The 19,433-nt window shown below is 35.7% G+C and overlaps 1 protein-coding gene across 2 annotated transcripts in view; it reads left to right on the top strand.

Annotated features, from left to right (window-relative positions):
* Positions 1 to 18,682, top strand: part of LOC123548745 (annulin-like) — a 58,705-nt gene extending 40,023 nt beyond the window's left edge. For both annotated transcript variants that reach the window (XM_053546068.1, XM_053546069.1), the window contains exons 9-16: positions 1,408 to 1,529; positions 4,091 to 4,253; positions 10,169 to 10,263; positions 12,943 to 13,031; positions 13,798 to 14,008; positions 16,184 to 16,356; positions 16,758 to 16,897; positions 17,807 to 18,682. In XM_053546068.1, the coding sequence (XP_053402043.1) occupies positions 1,408 to 1,529; positions 4,091 to 4,253; positions 10,169 to 10,263; positions 12,943 to 13,031; positions 13,798 to 14,008; positions 16,184 to 16,356; positions 16,758 to 16,897; positions 17,807 to 17,945 (1,132 nt within the window). In that variant the 3' untranslated portion in view covers positions 17,946 to 18,682. The remainder of the gene's footprint in view (positions 1 to 1,407; positions 1,530 to 4,090; positions 4,254 to 10,168; positions 10,264 to 12,942; positions 13,032 to 13,797; positions 14,009 to 16,183; positions 16,357 to 16,757; positions 16,898 to 17,806) is intronic.
* Positions 18,683 to 19,433: the final 751 nt, after the last annotated feature.

Here is a 19,433-nt window from a genome sequence, read left to right on the forward strand (position 1 = left end):
TCTCAGTTATTACTAAATGGATTTGATTCAAACTTAAGATAGTTGTTCAACATCATCACTCACATCATATGATACAAGAGCCATAACTCTTGCACCAATATTTGATGAATTTTCTCCCCTTTTTACTTAGAATTTCAGGTTAAAGTGTTGGTGCACTTTCACTCTATCTCAGTTATTTCTGAATGGATTTGATTCAGACTTAAGATAGTTGTTCCACCTTATCACCCACATCATATGACACAAGGTGCATAACTCTGGCACCAATGTTTCATGAATTATCCCCCATTTTTACTTAGAATTGCAAGTTAAAGTTTTGATGCACCTTTATTCTATCTCAGTTATTACTAAATGGATTTGATTCAAACTTAAAATAGTTGTTCAACATCATCACTCAATCATATGATACAAGAGCCATAACTCTTGCATCAATATTTTATGAATTATCTCCCCTTTTTACTTAGAATTTCAGGTTAAAGTTTTGGTGCACTTTCACTCTATCTCAGTTATTACTGAATGAATTTGATTCAGATTTAAAATAGTTGTTCCACCTTATCACCCACATCATATGACACAAGGTGCATAACTCTGGCACCAATGTTTCATGAATTTTGCCCCCCCCCCCCCCCCCCCACCACCACACACACACTTTTACTTACAATTTAAGGTTAATTTTGACGCATTTTCACTATATCTTAGTAATTTCTTAATGGATTTGATTCAAACTTTAAGTAGTTGCTCCATATCATCACACATATCAAATGATACAAGGTGTATAACTCTTGCACCAATATTTTATGAATTATGCCCCCTTTTGCATAGAATTATACTTATTTAGTGTTTTGATACACTTTTATCTTTATCTCTCTTATAACTTAATATTTTTGACACAGACTCAAGCTGTTGTGCAATATCTTCATCCACCATTGGAGTCTTTAAACACTCCAGCGACAGCTCCAGATTCATCAGATGTGCCCAGTTTCACTATCCGGCATCGAAATAGTCGAGCGCGCTGTCTCCTGTGATAGGTTTTGTTAATCTTGAAGGAGTTATCATGTGTGGAATGAAGTATATATGACAAGACCTGATTCTAATATATATCGTTTTTAATCTTGAAGGAATTATCATGTGTGGAATGAAGTATATATGACAAGACCTGATTCTAATATGTATCGTTTTTAATCTAGAAGGAATAATTATCATATGTGGAATGAAGTATATATGACAAGACTTAATTCTAATATACATCGTTTTTAATCTTGAAGGAATTTTCATGTGTGGAATGAAGTATATATGACAAGACCTGATTCTAATATATATCGTTTTTAATCTTGAAGGAAGTATCATGTGTGGAAGGAAGTATATATGACAAGACCTGATTCTAATATATATCGTTCTTTTATCTTGAAGGAATTATCATGTGTGGAATGATGTATATATGACAAGACCTGACATCAAAGCAATTAAAGGTGATACCTGCGATTATGACGGCTGGCAGGCAATTGATGCGACTCCACAAGAGAGGAGCAAGGGTCAGTTTATAGTTACCCCTTTATATAGATATACAGTCAAACCTGACCACCCTTGGGAGAACAAACATGTGGTCTTTATAAGGAGGTGGTCTTTACTTAAAGGTTAAAATACATTGTTAATGTTAAAATGGGAAACAAAACGTGTGGTCTTTAGTGCCAGATGGTCTCTGTTCAAAGGTGGTCTTAAACACAGGTTTGTCTGTATATGTACACCTTTTACCAACGAATAAACAACTTGATGATAATTAATAAATGCATATAAGGTCCTTTAGACGTGTAAAACCAAGTAAAGTAATAGCAAACTTTGTTTGATCGAGTCTGTTAATGAGAGGTAATGAAAAGTGCAACAACTCTCACACGTGTGTAATTAAAATTACATGTTAAAAGAGTAAACTAAATGTACCACATTTGTTCTCCATTTTTCGCATCACATGCCTTGTATGTACAAACACTTGGTAAGAAATAAAAACACCTTAAGTGGCGCTACTAAAGACTTCTGCCTTATTTTGAGACATTTTAACAACATAGCAGGTAGAAAGTATCTTCTTTTACCACACTGATCAATTTTTGTTGTGTTTTTCTTGTTGGACGTCTTCCTCGTTTTTATTCTTACAATGTTTAGTATTGTTTTGATACAGTATGGCGGCTTTTATAAGTTTCCATGTACATCAAATCTGTCAGAGATTACGTTCAACATTCATTATGTACATCTGCTGTGCATTTTGTTCTCTGAATAGTATCATATCATACTTTAATATTAGTACAACATTTAGGTTGAACAATTTTTAAAGTCATATTCTGAATTTTTTATATCAACACCAAATTACAACAGGCGTCTTCTTAAACATGGCAGATACCTTCGTCATTCTTCTTTAGGTCTTCATTGGAAAATTCATCTCATATTCTTTTGCACTATTTCTCATGATAATTGAGATCACCCATCGTCAAAAAGTATAAGTAAATGCAATGCAAAGAGGTTCGGATGTCGTAAAAATTTTAATTCTGCTACTGTCTGAAAAACTTCTAATACTATTTCTGTTTTAACCTGAGGTACACCTAAATGTGGCCGAGTATTCAATATGTTGGTCAAACGTCAGAGTCTTAAAATACTCGTTTCAGCGAACATTTGTAAAAATTCGCGCGTCCTTTTTGTAAATCTGGCCGTAACTATTTCGCTAGTTGAGCAAGTAACTTAGGATAAAATTGCACCGAAAAATTGAATACTTCTATAGTCTGTTAGATATGCTATGCTATCATTTCGTTTATTCATAAGACGAAGAAGTGGACAAGTTTGTAATTCCAATATATAGCAATGCAATATTTCTCAGGCTGCTTACTGATGCTAACTGTGATTCTTTACATGTGTAACGGAGTCACTTTTATTTACACTGTCATGTAATATAGGAATATGGTGAGATGTGTCACCCGGAAACCAGTTTAAACCCAGTGTTGGTCTTGCCACTGACTGTTTCAAAGTGTTACCCTGTCGTGTTTGTTTGTGTTTGTTTTTTACTATTGCGCGTGTATCCATTTATTCCTATCTACTATTCCTGTTCCATGTGGAGTGCTGTATCGGTGGCTTCGTGGCGTGCTGTATCGGTGGCTTTGTGAAGTGCTGTCTCGGTGGAGTGTTGGTTCGGCGGCTGTATGGAGTGCTGTATCGGCGGCTGTGTGGAGTGCTGTCTGAGCGGCTGGGCTGTGTGGAGTGCTGTCTCGGCGGTTGTGTGGAGTGCTGTCTCGGCGGAGTGTTGCCCCGGCGGTTGTGTAGAGTGCTGTCTCGGTGGAGTGCTGTCTCGGCGGTTGTGTGGAGTGCTTTCTCGGCGGAGTGCTGTCTCGGTGGTTGTGTGGAGTTCTGTCTCGACGGAGTGCTATATCGGCGGTTGTGTGGCGTGCTGTATCGGCGACTGTGTGGAGTACTGTATCGGTGGCTGTGTGGAGTGCTGTCTCGGCGGAGTGCTGTATCGGTGGTTGTGTGGCGTGCTGTATCGGCGACTGCGTGGACAGCTGTCTCGGCGGAGTGCTGTATCGGCGGCTATGTGGCGTGCTATATCGGCGATTGTGTGGAGTGCTGTCTCGGCGGAGTGCTGTATCGGCGGCTATGTGGCGTGCTGTATCGGCGACTGTGTGGAGTACTGTATCGGTGGCTGTGTGGAGTGCTGTCTCTGCGGAGTGCTGTATCGGCGGCTATGTGGCGTGCTGTATCGGCGACTGTGTGGAGTACTGTATCGGTGGCTGTGTGGAGTGTTGTATCGGCGGAGTGCTGTATCGTCGGCTATGTGGCGTGCTGTATCGGCGACTGTGTGGAGTTCTGTATCGGTGGCTGTGTGGAGTGCTGTCTCGGCGGAGTGCTGTATCGGCGGCTGTGTGGAATGCTGTATCGGCGACTGTGTGGACTGCTGTATAGGAGGCTGTGTTCTTTACATGTGGATTTTGCTATAGAATTCCTGCTCAGATTCTCAAACACAGTTTAAGGTTTAAAAAATTGCTATATTTAGGATTGCATCCGTACGAATTTGCTCAGTTTTACAACTTGTTTAGAATACTCCTTTTCACTATTGCAGGTGTGTTCACGTGCGGACCCTGTCCCCTAAACGCCATCAAGAACGGCGAAGTAACGATAGATTACGACTGTGATTTCATTTTCTCCGAGGTGAACGCCGACGAGATCCACTGGGAAGTACTGCCCGATGGCAGCTGTATAAAAATAGACATGAAAGCAGAGAAGTAAGACCGCTGCTTAAGTAAAAAGCAGGATGCTTATTGTTGTTTTTAGCGCACCTGAGCATTGCTCAGGTGAGTCTTTGTGATCGCTCGATGTCCTGCGTCTGTCGTCTGTCTGTCTGTTCATATTTAGACTGTGTATGCGATAGAGGCTATACTTTTCAATTGATATTCATGAAATTTTGTCAGAATGATAACCTTAACAAGATCTAGGCCAACTTCGAAAATGGGTTGACTGGGGTCAAAAACTAGGTCACTAGGTTAAATCAAAGAAAATTCTTGTGTATGCGATAGATGCTGTATTTTTCGACTTATTTCCATGAAATTTTGTCAGAATGATTGCCTCAATAAAATCTAGGAAAAGTTTGAAAATGGATTATCTGGGGTCAAAAACTAGGTCACTAGGTCAAATCAAAGAAAAAACATTGTGTATGCGATAGAGGCTGTATTTTTCAATTGATCTTCATGAAGTTTGGCCGGAATGATTGCCTTGATAAAATCTAGGGCGAATTTGAATATGGGTTATCTGAGGTCAAAAACTATACCGCTAGGTCAAATTATAGAAAAAATCTGTGTATGCGATAGAGGCTGTATTTTTCAATTAATTTTCATGAAATTTGGTCAGAATGGTTGTCTTTTATCTGGGGTCAAAAAGTAGGTCACCAGGTTAATCAAAGAAAAACCTTGTTTATGCGATAGAGGCTGTATTTTTCAATTGATCTTCATGAAATTTTGTCAGAATGATTGTCTTGATTGAATCTAGGTCAAGTTTGAGTATAGGTGACCTGGGATCAAAAACTAGGTCACATGGTCAAATCAAAGAAAACCTTGTGTATGCGATAAATGCTGTATTTTTCAATTGATCTTCATGAAATTTGGTCGAAATAATTGCCTTGATAAAATCTAGGTCAGATTTGAATATGGACTATTTGGGTTAAAAAACTAGGTCACTAGGTCAAATCAAAGAAAAACCTTGTGTATGCGATAGAGGCTGTATTTTTCAATTGATCGTCATAAAGTTATGTCAGAATGATTGCCTTGATAAAATTTAGGTCGAATTTGAATATGGGTCAACTGAGGTCATAACTAGGTCACTAGGTCAAATCAAAGAAAAACCTTGTGTATGCGATAGAGACTGTATTTTTCAATTGATCTTCATGAAATTTGGTCAGAATGATTGCCTTGATAAAATCTAGGTCACGTTTGAATATGGATTATCTGGATCAAAAACTAGGTCACTAGATCATATCTACGAAAATACTTGTTTAAATTCAAGAGACCACATTTTTTGTCCAACCTTAATGAAAATTGAGGCTTACTGACAGTTTTTGAACCCACATGAACCAGTTTTAAACTCGACATAGAAATTATCAAGGCAAACATTTTGACCAAGTTTCATAAAGATCTGGTTACAACTGTGGCCTCTAGTGTTAACAAGGCAAATGTTGACTGACGACTCCGGATGCCGGACAACAACCGGTCACATTAGCTCACTTCATGCTCAGGTGAGCTAAACATTTACGCACTGTCGAAATTGATTAACAACAGATAATTTAATGTTAACTAATTTCATTAAAGATATCATCATATCTTATAGCCGTGTTGAAATGCAACTACTGTATGTCTGTCATCTCAGATAGCGCCGACAACCGCCAGAGGAAGTTACTGAACGTTGTACGGCTCAGTTACCTGACAGTGACAGGGTAACTGAGCCACTTCTTAAGATATGTTAAGTATTTTGGCTAATCCGTAATAAATTAATAAATACTGTCATATATGTCACCACTAATGTGCGTTTGCTCATTCTAGAACAAATACGCCCATTTGCTCCACTTTATAAGGCAATACATCCATCAACCATGTTTAAGGGGACGCATATTGCTACATTCACAGTTCATACAGAAATGAGGAAGGGGTGCATATTCAAGAAATTGATGGTGGGAAGATAAAAAAACATATTCCTAAACTGATATAATACTGATGGACACCTGTAATATTCAGTACTTTGTGGATAAGGATGTGGTACTATGAATGCAATAGGAAAACAGAGGTCTTTGTGAAAGTACATTCAACACAAAATATTAAGCTTTTGTATTTATATGGAAAAACAGGTTTTTTTTCAATACCAGTGTTACAAATAATGTTGAAGGGATGAGATTTTCTTTCTAACGCACCTGGTTTGCTTAAATATGTAAAAATTTAACGCCACGTCATTTCAACTCGGGATGGACGCCATCTTTCTCATTGATAAAAAATGTAAACAAGAAAATCAGAGTGGGATTAGCATTGCAAGGGCATAACATGACATTCTACACAATGAATAGAACAGATTTGTAAGATGCTACACAGGTCTGGTGGGTTACATGTATAACGTCGATCACTTAAATTTGATCTTGAAAAGGTGGTTAGTTTTAGTTTATTTACATGGTTTTTTATTTTCCCACGACCGTTCACGGCGATTCACTGCAAAACGTATTACTGCGCCGGACGAACGGTAACTCTAATAAACAACGGGAGACAACTTAGGTGTCAGCACGTGTATGATTAAAAAAAAACAACAACAAAAACATGTCGATGATTATAATTTCTTATCAAATAACGAATCCTATTCAGAAATTCGTTTTTAATATCAGAAAATTATTAATTTCTACGGACATTTATAAAAAAAAAAATATTACTTACAGTGGACTACTTTGCGCATCAAACTGGTTTCCGCTTCAGTTGTGAGGCACTTCCGTTATACTTTTTGACAACAGTTACAAAACATAAAATAATCAATAAAGACACTTATAATCGACTGCTACATAGGTCAGTGTAAGTATAGTTGTTGTTACAACATTGTATTAGCATTTAGGAGTGACCTGTCGCTTTTATTAATAGATTTGAAAGGTTACTGGAATAAACCACTTCAGTAAAGGGGTACCCTACCTTTTTATAACTTATTTTTATAATAAATATTTAAATGACTGCCTTCTTCGACAATTAGACACCGTGGTGCAGTGGTAAGCGTGACGGCTCTAGAATCTACCTTTTGTGAGTTCGAATTCCAACGGAGATCAATTTTTTTCTTTTCATTTTATATTTTATCATTTTATATTTTGCTAACATACATTTTAAAATGATGATAATGTTAAACATGTATTTGAATCGCATTACTTTTATCATTTTGCTATTATCGCATATATCATAGGTTTTTCTAATATCTTCTTCATTGTGAATTATTCAACATGGTTGACATAGCTCTTGACAATTTTGTCATTCAACTAGCTGATGACACTGATTCGGAGGAAACCGACACCGCTAGCGAGCGTGAAGATGCTCCATTGGACGCGTGTGTTTGAAATGTATTGAATGTATTGAACTTGTACGAATGAAATTAAAAATGAAATTGAAATGATGAAATAAAATGAAATTTAAAAAAAAATCATGAAAAATGTAAATAAAAGAAATTCAATCATAAAACAAATCGCCCTGTTTGGGATTCGAACCCACAGCCTCCTAATCGCAAAAGTTAATTCACTAACAAGATTCCTCAATTGTACCAACTAAGCTACCGATGCAGTTTCAATCTGTTTATTATTTGAAATATACTTATAGATTTTTTTAAACGTCAAATAGCTTTCAAACCCTTATTTAATAAATGGAACAGTCTGGAAAATCCAAATCTAAAAATAAAAGCGACAGGTCACTCCTAATTGCTAATACTTGTTCATTACGTTATGAGATAAAGTTTTTCTTGAACTGCATAATCCATTTATGACGTTTAGATGATATTGCATTTATAATTTGTCTGACCCCGTTTTTTTACGTGAATGACAGCATTCTCGTGCAACTCGTGCAAACAGAGTTATGAAAAGTATGGTAGAGAATTCAAGGGCAAATTATAAATGACATTAAAGTGAGGATAACTATATATTCGTCCAGTTTTGATCATTGGCATTCCTGTTGTGTATTAGTAAATTTTGTGAATAAGATTAGAATGTTACTTTTGCACATATACACATTGATTGGACCTCTCAACCAAATTTCATACCTTATTTTAGGGATTTTTAAGACAATACATTTTCAAAAGTTTGTTGAATGTGTTTTGATATTTAAGTGCATTATAGTTCATGAATACTAAGTTGAAAATTAATAACAGAACCATTTCTAGGCCCTTATTGTAAGCCACTCTACTTCTGGAACGATAAATGTTTAATGTATTAAGGGGAATATCTATTTTAGTTTTGGAATGTGGCATTCCTTTACCACCATATCTTTTCTTATGCACTACTTTGCAAACAAACTAAATAATGTGTTTTAGCTTACATATGCAAAATGAAAAGAAAGACAGTGAACTTAATTCATTTTTTTTTCTTTAAGTTAGAATCTGTAGGATATTGATAAATGTTTGGACAAGGTAAAGCACTATTATTTTCGCACAAAAAAAAACACGTTAATTGTTGACTTTGAATGTACACAATAAGTCATATGTAATTCAACAATAACTTTCTTGTTTCAGTTTTTCTCATTTTTATTTTAGTGAGCAATCCGTTGTGTACTTATAACAGTTGAAACAGTAAAATTTGCAGTTAAATGTTATCATACACCACCCACTTTTTTCTAATTTAAAAGTATGCGTCCCCTTAATATATTCGAAGTAGGCCTAATTTTCATAATTCACACAAACGTGCGCTATGCTTTAAAGTGTAACAATAGTGGGTAAGAGAAATTAGACCAAAACTAACAATTTTGACCTTGATATGCCATCTCCCTCATTTTCAATAATATAAACGATGTATTTTTTCCGTATGCACAATTGTTTGTTTTTAAAAGCCTCTGTAAACCTGTTTTAGTACACCATTAACACATTAACATTTGCAAGAATGTTCACGATATTTTGTTTTTGGGCGAAGATCCGCACTATACTGGATAAGAGTCCGGGTATTTAAAACGATTGCTTAAATCTTATTTGCAAAATGGAATATTTATCCGCATCATTTGAAACGGTTTGTTTACATTTCTTGTACTTAACCTTCTAATTTGCAAATTTGTATAGCAGGTATATTCCGCAATTCTAACAAGAGTATTTTACATGGTTCTTACCACACTACGATCATTTATTTATGACCTCTTTCAGTGATGATAATTACAAATTTTAATTCCCCCTCCTGCAAAACTTTGTTTTCCTCTCAGAAAGTAAATGGCAACTTATTACATAGGAAAAACAACCGTTATCGGAAAAATTCAGGTATAATCGGTGAGTGGCTCAGTTACCCAGGTGGCTCAGTTACCCGAATTTACCCTAGAGCTGGAACAAAAATCGTTTCTCCTCAATACTTGAAGACGATCTGCTGTGCGACGCTCAAATTTTGTAGGGACATTGTCAGTTGGTAGGCGATAATCCATATTTGACTTTTAGGGCACTGTAGCTGAATGTAAAAATGAAATAAAAAAAGAAACAATAATTAAAACGTGTTTCCGCTCAATATTTTGCTGGTGACCTTGACCTCCGACCAACGGCCCTCATATTTGTCATGAACACGTTGCGCATGTGCAGTAAACCTATTGATTTTGTGGTCAGTGGATCTTAAGTTAAACCCGATAGGCACTTTACTTTGGGCATAATATCATATGCTCTACACTCCGAAGCTCTTTGCTGTTGTTGTTGTTTTTGTTACATGTAACTTGTTTTCAAAATTTCGTCAATAACATCATTGAGCATGAAGATAATTATGAAAACTGCATTGACAAACCTCGTACTAGTCACGAGACCTTCTGTTGTACCTATCTTGATATGCCTACCAATTTACTTGTAAATAACATTTTATTTTATTTAGACTTTATGACTTTAGAAAACTGTTTTGACACATTTGAACACATTTTACGAATCTTTTTAAATATTTCAAGATATCGATGAGTGACAATTTTTATTTAAGGGTTGGAAAGAGTATAAGTACAAAAGCAGTTGGAGACAGTGGTATCTTTGGCAGCCCAAGGGAAGATGTAACTGGAATCTACAAATTTGCTGAAGGTCAGTTCAATATTATTCCGGTAAAAAGAAATAGAAAAGTTTTGTTTTTTGTCATCACAGCGACCTGTCGGTGATGTAACTTAACGTGGTCATCAATAATATATTCGGAACAGCAGTTTAATCAGTGTATAAACTTGGTTGTTAAAGTTAATGTAGCTTTTGTACTAAACATCATTTTAGCCTACCTGTGCACATAGAGCTAAAGACGAGCCTTTTCCAACACGCAATATCAGTCGTCTGTCGTCTGCCTGCCGACAAATCATCTCCTTTTAAACAACAAGCCAATTTCAACAGAACCTTTTAGTCCAAAAAGGTACATAATTTGATGTAAATTCAACGAAGAGTTATCTAATTTTGTTAAATCAGAATAAGCGGTGTGGGAAGTTTCAATCCATGCATGTTGTTGTTACTTAGATACAACTTGATAGATAGTTGTACGCAAAACTTTGGCATAAATTTTCTAAGACGAAAAACGGCCATACTTTAAGTTGAATTCAGACGAAGAGTTATGTAACTTGATTATTATTGCAGTAGGTCTTGATGAGTGGGATACATCCTAAGAAGTTTCAGTCCAATACATATAACTGTTACTGAGACACAGCCTGATAGTTGCGTGCAAAACTTCAAGCCAATTTTGTGAGTCGTAAAACTTAAATTTAACTAACTCTTATCTGACAAAAGTATGTCAGAAGGCGTGATGCTTGGAAACCATTGTGCGAAGTTTCATTCCAAATACATATATTTGTTACTGAGGTACCGATTGATAGTTAGTTGCATGCAAAACTAAATCAAATTTTCTGCGACAAAAAAGAGTTCATAATTCGAACGAACTCAACCAAGAGTTATCTAAGTTAAGTATTTCAGTAGATGTGATAACAAGGCAGCGTTATGTAAATTTCCAGTTCAGTGCGTGCAATTGTAACTTTAAGCTAAAATGCGGTTCCTATGGCAGCGTATATGAAAAATGCCACTTCCGGTAGGAGACGTTTATTGCTGGGCAATACTGCAGAGCTCCAAATAAGATGCGTATTTGCGTAAATACGTTTTAAAATTTACGAAAAACGCGTTTAAAATCAAACCTACGCGATCTGGTGCGCATTGAAAAAAACGGGATACTTATTTTACTCGATTTAAGTGCGTAATCCAGTTTTATCGTAAATCAAGCACATCTTTTTTTGTAATTGAGTAGAAATGTTTTTATCAAATTTCACACAATTTTCATCTCTGTTTTCAAGAAAGATGTAATACCAAACATATTGCCAGTTTCATTGTGAAATTTCGAGATTTAAGAGAAATATAGACATCTAATAGGTCACCCCCTACCAATTTATTTACTGGGCTAAATTTTGGCCCTTTGGTCCTTTTATTGTATATTTTGGTAAAAGTTTCACTCGTTTGCATTATTTTTCACTTGGATTCTGAAATATCATTCATTCCATCATGAATAAGACCCAGAAGGATGCATTTTGTGCATTTTCTGACATTCTGGAGACAAAATATTGGCTTTTTAATCCCAGAAACCGCTGCTGAATAGGCGCATCTACACAAAATATGGTCAAAATTCAAAAAAATTTAAATTTCACTATTATTTTGCATTGGAAACACCCTTTTATATCATATACAACCGATCTATGACTATTAAGACTAATTGCGATGTGTTTCGAGAAAGTCTTATTTCAGCTCTTATAGGTTAAAGGTCAGTCATTCAAATCCTTCTTTGTTTCATATAAAAAACGACAACTTCAGGTCGTCTTTACTTATCTTTAGAGAACATCACTTTTTCCTACACCTATTTTTCATGAAAGTTCTATCACAACTTAACGATAAAATGAAAAGAAAATAGGGGGTTATGTAGTTCCTAGTGAAATGCCAGTCAGTTGTGGTCTGCTACCCTAAAAATGGCGCATATTTGCTCTCGTCCGCGCAATAAACACCTACTTCCGGTTTCGGTCTGCAAAACTTGCCATGTGGGGTGTATGAACATGAAAACCATCTCATTTCATGCAGAATGTATTCTAGTAGTGAAAAATGGTGATTAAAGCACTCGTACGTTCACCACGAATTTGCGCAAAAAAATGGGAAAATTAGGATCTGTTTATTATGGACTTCTTTCGACCACGGAAGCACATTTTCGACCGAATTACTGACCTTATTCTTACAACAAAAAAATGGCGTCTCGTAATTTGAAAAATAAAACAACAACATCACTTGCAGTCAAAATATCACTGGCTGTTGATAGACCGCAGTGGTCAGTAACTGAAATTAAGATGTAGTGTAAGATGTAGTGTATGCAGTAAACAAACTGTTAAAACTATCTGAATGAAGGCTGAACAAATATTCAGGAAAACAGCATTGGTCGACAAAAGCACGTCAGCGGAGCACATGAATTCCGGAAAATTATACAAACAGTTAATATTATTACCCGTTAAACGATTTCGAAGACTGAAATACCATTTAGAAATTTTAAAATACCCTTTTGGAAAAATATCTAGGAGTAAAATACTCTTTGAAAACAAATCTAGGGGGTAAAATACCCTTTACCCTAAAATCTTACCTGGAGCCCTGGCAATAGTATTGTTTGCGCTTGTTACCATATTTATATACATATATAGCAATAATAATACAATATAATCATATTGAACCGATAATAGTGCATGGAAACATCCCGATTTCTTGCAGGTACGGAAGACAGCAGGAAAGCAGTTCTGCGTGCAGCATGCGGTGCTAAGAGACCTAAGGATGCATATGGTGGTGGAGGAGAAAAAGATGTAAAAACAAAACTCGCATTTGCAACGCTTTAATTGACGAATAATTGTTGATTTTTTCATTCTTGTTTTCCTTGTTAAAATATAAAAAGCATCGCAGGTTCCAAGGATGTAAGTCCTTGAATATACGTATTTGTTTATCTAAGAAACAGAAGCCGTTGAAAATATTTCTCAAAAGTTTGCTCTGTCATTTGTTGATTTCAAGATTAATCTCACAAATCACGTTTCAGTATAGAATTGAAATACGCATATTATTTTATTAACTGATAAAATGTAGGAACATATTTATTATTTCAGCCGCACCATGAGAAAACCAACATAGTGGGTTTGCGACCAGCATGGATCCAGACCAGCCTGCGCATCCACGCAGTCTGGTCAGGATCAGTACTGTTCGCTAACGGTTTTTCTGATTGCAATAGGCTTTGAAAGCGAACAGCATGTATTCTGACCAGACTGCGCGGATGTGCAGGCTGGTCTGGATCCATGCTGGTCGCAAACGCACTATGTTGGTTCTCTCATGGCGTAGATCATTTATTGAATATACAAAGCTTGATATTCTTCTTAGTTTAACTGTCAATACAATCGAACCATGTTAAAAATGAAAAAAAAAAACGAAAGTTTTAAGGTGCGGTGTCAGTTAAGCTTATAAAAATAAAGGTGTTTTCTTAACAGGGTTTTAATAGCACATTTAGTAATCGCTTGTTCAACGGAGCGAATGCAGTAGCAGAGAAGAAAATAATTGTTATAACGTATTAATTCACTTTTACAGGATGTTGAATTTAAACTTATGCATGAAGCCAATGTTAACCTCGGGGAAGATATGGATATCAAGCTTACCGCGGTCAACAAAAGTGAATATAAGAGGGAACTTTCTGGTGTTGTTTTTAGAGTGTTTCCTAAAAATTACAATGGGCACTGTTCCATGCAAGCCATCAAGATCCACGAAATCAAGGAAGACACAGAACTGGTTCCGAATAAAGGCAAGTTTTATTACAACGCAAAACCCAATTAAAACACTTCTACATAAGTATGTTAAATGAGATTAAGGCGTACTTGTTGTCACGACATTCAGTATATTTTCAAAACATATAAAGCTCAATAGGGCACCAATAATGCCCTGTTTACTTTTATTCATTTTCGTTTGTCTGTTGTCATTGTGGTGGCGCAGAACATCTAAAGTTAGCAACAAATTCAGCGTTTTTCATGCAAAATCCTCTTTGAACGCTATAAAGATTAAGTAAGGGTGACTCTTCCGTGGCCTGGCATTGTAAAGAACGCATTTACACCTCGCCGCTGCAGACGACAATGGTTGACCAAAGCACGGTATTACTTGTCATTAAATGAATATTTAGGTTTTCACAGAAAACATTTGCTTCTGTTTTATTCCATACAAACCCTAAGCTGTATATTCATATAAATCGTTTCATTTATTTAAGTTTTACAAACACACTAAATGCATATGAAATTTACCCCAAACGATTCCCTCTCTTCATAAAGCGTATGCTATATAACGGAACCGTTTTTCTGTTAAAAGGTAGGTTCAAAACTACGCTTAAAAATATGCCATTTACCGTAACTATTTCCTCCGTTAAAAAGTAGGAGTTTAAAACTACGTTTAAAATTGCTGTTTGTCCAAACCGTTTTCCGTGAAAAGGGTGGTAGATCAAAATTACGTTAACATTGCTATTTACCTATATCATTTTATTTTTGTTATAGAGAATGAGTTCAAAACTCTGCATAAAATGCTATTTACCTAAACCATTTTTGCGTTATTATAGAGTATAAGTTAAAAATGCTGACACGGTTCTATAAATTGCGCATATAAAAACTTCACTTAGTTCCATTATAATATCGATAAACGTTGAAGATTTCGTTCAATAACAAAACAACAAACAAAAAGGTAGATATATATATGAAAAGTGTCATTATAACAGTAGCTGGATCTGGGATTCTGGGTTCTGCTCTCGTGCATTTTGCAAGGTCGGATCAACACTTGACGCTTGCACGCCTCGTGAGATCCGATCTGACAAATTTCCACTCGAGCCGAATACAGCATCCCAGATCGAGCTACTGTTACAATAACCCTATTATACTTAAAGGTTAGCCCCATATTTTGAGTGTAAAAAATAAAACGGCACCAAATAATAGGAATAGAAATAATAGAAATAAAAATTGAACAGCAAATAAAACATAAATATTACTGTACAAAACAAGTGTCAACGTTCTGAAATATACACTTAATTCTGGAAAAGGACTGAATAAAGGGGTCACACTTCCTGACAGTTCAACGGGGTTTTTTTTAAACTCACCATTTTCAAAGAACTTTTACATGTCTTCTATCTTTGCCATTTGCATTTATGTCCCAGTACTGAAATTTTACATATTTAGGCGGAACGTAGTTTTCAGCCAATGTTTATTTTTATTTCTTTACAAGTTACATTTTTTTATAACGGGACAACTTTTTGAGAATATTTTTAGTACTATGATCCAGTCGTGCGGGGTAGATTTTTGGTATTAAATCCCGCGTGATAACTCAAACGATAACATATTAGATCATTATCATTTCCTTCATTAAAAACGTTTCAATACAGAAAATATTTTTGTTTATCTAGCCTCCTACAAGTTTCTTGCATTTCTATTGGTCAATAGACGTCACGTGGAGACAGGATATATTCCATATCCTGCTAGTACATTTCAGATATGAATTTTGACTAAAAAAATGGCTGCCGCTTTGTTAATTTACAAAATATTAGATTATAGTAGGTAAGTAAAAGGTAGTCGGCAAGATAAAATCGTTACACAGCTTGTTGGTGACAGGATACGGGATATACGCTGTCTCGAAAATCCATATCAGGCTTCGCTCTCGCCTGATATGGATTTCCTCGACAGCGTATATTCCGTATCCTGTCACCAACAAGCAGTGTAACTAATAATATTACAGTATGCACTTGACTTCTATCATTGACAACCTTTTTGAGTTCAACGATGCATGAGAATCAGAACATTCAAACAACAATATAAACATGCTGCCGATTATCGTGCGGGAGTAGTAAAGATGTTGTTTGTTTCAGTACTAAATATTTCTGTGTTTTGATGATATATTTGTAAAGCTAACTTAAGATTTGCTATTCACCAAGACGGCTTTTTCATTGTAGAGTACGAGTTCAAATGTACACTAAAGAGCACAGAATACCTTCCAAAAATAGACAGTGGGCGTAATATGAACATACAGGCCTTCGCTTTAGTGAAGAAAACGAGGTCCAGAAACATGCAGAACTGCGTGAAAGAGCACGATATTGAGTTGGGTGCACCTACACTCAATATAGAGGTCTGTAGCCCACACCGATTATGAAACCTACTCTCAACATAAAGGTCTGTAGCCAACACCGATTATGAAACTCGCTTCGTGTACTTGCAAGTATTCCAGAATCCATATTCGATTGGTGTTTATTCAAGTTATATCAGTCAAAGGAGCCAAACGTAGCTGAAAAATCGGTGGTTCATCCATATAATCTTAGTTATGAGCGTTTAAGCTGAAAAGTAATAAATGCAATTTCATTGAATTTTAACCTCTTAAATAACCCTTTTGATAGCGCTACAATTTTTTAAAAAGTTTGAGAAAATACTAGAATTCTACATGAGTTTTTAAATATGTATTGATATGAAAATGTAAAATAATGAGAACGTTAAAGGATTTTATAATATATTCATGCTTTCATTTTCCTTCAGATGCCAGCTACTGCAAAGAGAGGGGAAGAATTTGTGGCCACTGTCACTTTCACTAACCCACTTCTAGATGAGCTCACCTGTTGTACAGCCGGCTACGAGGGTAACGGGTTCAAGGCCGTTACTGGACAACCGCAGTCAAAGTATACCATTTATATGTTAAAATATCATTTAAAAATTTGATACTTCATGTATTATATACATTTCATGATGTAATAAGCTTGAGAAGATTTATATCTTTTTAAAATGTTCCTAAATATTCAAATGTATGATGCTAGGTAAGTGATACGCATACGTTGTTGCATTAATGACTTGAAAAATGCGCGCCATGCACGACGACGTCTTCCTGTTTTCATGACGTTCTTAAGGTATTAGATCACTAATAGTAATGTTTACAAAATGGCCTTTGCTTGGTATATTCTGAAAGGTAACCGTGTTTTGCACTATTTTGCAATTTTTAAACAACTTTTACCGTGCCGTTTTTTTATAGGAATTGAGGAGGTTCTCTATTAGTGATCTAATACCTTAACGTCACATCTCAGAATGCCTTCGGTGACTTAATTAAAAGGATTGTAGCTCTTGAAATAGCAATGATGATTTCTTAAAAGTTTCAGATTCGAAAGATAAAAAAAAATTTCTTTATGAATCTTATGTTATTTTAATTTTGATTGTTTGTCACTAATACAGTTTTCTCATGGAACGGCACATATATATTTTCAATGTATATACATGAAAATGTTGAACCAGTACGAATGTGTAGTACAATTTGGGCTATTATATAAAGCAGCGTCGAAACTGATCTTATTGGGTTAGTGGAATAGTTGTGGAATGTGCGTGTTTGTTTGTACTGCTAGGCGTTTTGCCGTAATTGGTCTGGTATATTGTGATGGTGATTTAGTTCGTATAAGTTCTCTCTCTCTCTCTCTCTCTCTCTCTCTCTCTCTCTCTCTATATATATATATATATATATATATATATATATATATATATATATATATATATATATTACGACCATTGATATACGATGTACCAAGTCAAATCTTATATTCTAGTGTTCCAGCCGCAGGGAAGTTTGAGAAGAAGTTCACCTTGAAGACAAAACAAAAGGGTGACTTTACGCTGACCTTCAAATTCAACTCGAAAGAACTTCACTTCCTTTCTGGGTCTGGGAAAGTAAAGGTTGAAGCTTAATGAAATTGAAAAATCACTACGGACCATTAGTACAAACATTAACAAAACTTGCTCGTGCCCCACTTTTTCACTTATCATCTGCTGTTGCTATTTAAAAGGACGTTCATATTTAAGGGCGTGTAAGTTTTATTCATATACCTTCTGCTTTGCAACGTCTAGATTATAGTTGTAATACTAATCACTTTTAATTACCTTTGATATGTCACGAGCATTTTCTCTATAGTGTGCTCAGTGTTACTTACTTTTATAAAAATGTACATTGTGTTTGTATATCCATACGCATTCAAATAGTTCTGGTGTCTGTTACATTATCATTGGGGAACGTTTTCATATTATAGTTATTTTGTTAGAACAAAGTCTGTAGTGTACTATTCTAAAGTGCTTGTACTTAATTAATTTGTTTTAAAGTGGTCACGGTAAGCAGAATTTAGTTGGATACAGAGACAGCCAGACAGAAATCATCACTTCTGTTAAAATCAGAGGGGGTTGATGAACTGGACGATAGTTTCGCCGATATGTTACATAAATTATGCTAGTAACAGGACTGAGAGATACTAATGACTGAGGTGTACAAAACGAAAGAACACAAAAATTTCTAACTTTGCATGTGCTGTCATGTATCATCGTTTTAAAATGAGAGAAAAGATGTTCTAAACGTTTAGAAATGTATATTTGCTGTTTATCTTTACTTTATGCTTTTCGCCTTTTTTCTGTGATAATAAAAAAAGTCTACAATATATGAGTTCCTTGTTTTTGTTGGTTTAACACGATTTTCAAGCAGTATTTCAGTTAGAATGTGTGTAGGCAATAACGAGAAAGTGTATTATAAAATTTAAGGTTGTCAGTGTTGAAACCCCAAAATATGTCCGATCAGCCGTCTGTATCCCTCCGGGCAGCTTGTCAGTACCCTAGCTTTGTTAGCCTTCGGATTTATTTAAACTTGAGCATGAATATTTATTAAAACATACCGAAATATCATCTTGTCCTCACACTCAGGAGGGATGGAAAGTTTTAAAAGTATACGGGCCATTTCTCTGTTACCCTTAACCCGATACGTGACCTAGATAGTATACTGTTATGCCTTGCATGTGGAGCCATTCTACCGATACGTGACCTAGATAATATACTGCACTGCCATGCATGCGAAGACATTCTACTGATACGTGACCTAAATATTATACTGTACTGCCTTGCATGTGGAGCCATTCTACCGATACGTGACCTAGATATTATACTGTACTGCCTTGCATGCGGAGCCATTCTACCAATACGAGACCTAGATATTATACTGAACTGTCTTGCATGTGGAGCCATTCTACCGATACGTGACCTAAATATTATACTGTACTGCCTTGCATGTTGAGCCACTCTACCGATACGTGACCTACATATTATACTGTACTGCATTGCATGTGGAGCCATTCTACAGATGCGTGACCTAGATATTATACTCTACTGCCTTGCATGAGGAGTCATTCTACTGATACG

The sequence above is a fragment of the Mercenaria mercenaria genome, chromosome 6, assembly GCF_021730395.1.
Source record: "Mercenaria mercenaria strain notata chromosome 6, MADL_Memer_1, whole genome shotgun sequence".
Lineage (NCBI taxonomy): Eukaryota > Metazoa > Mollusca > Bivalvia > Venerida > Veneridae > Mercenaria > Mercenaria mercenaria.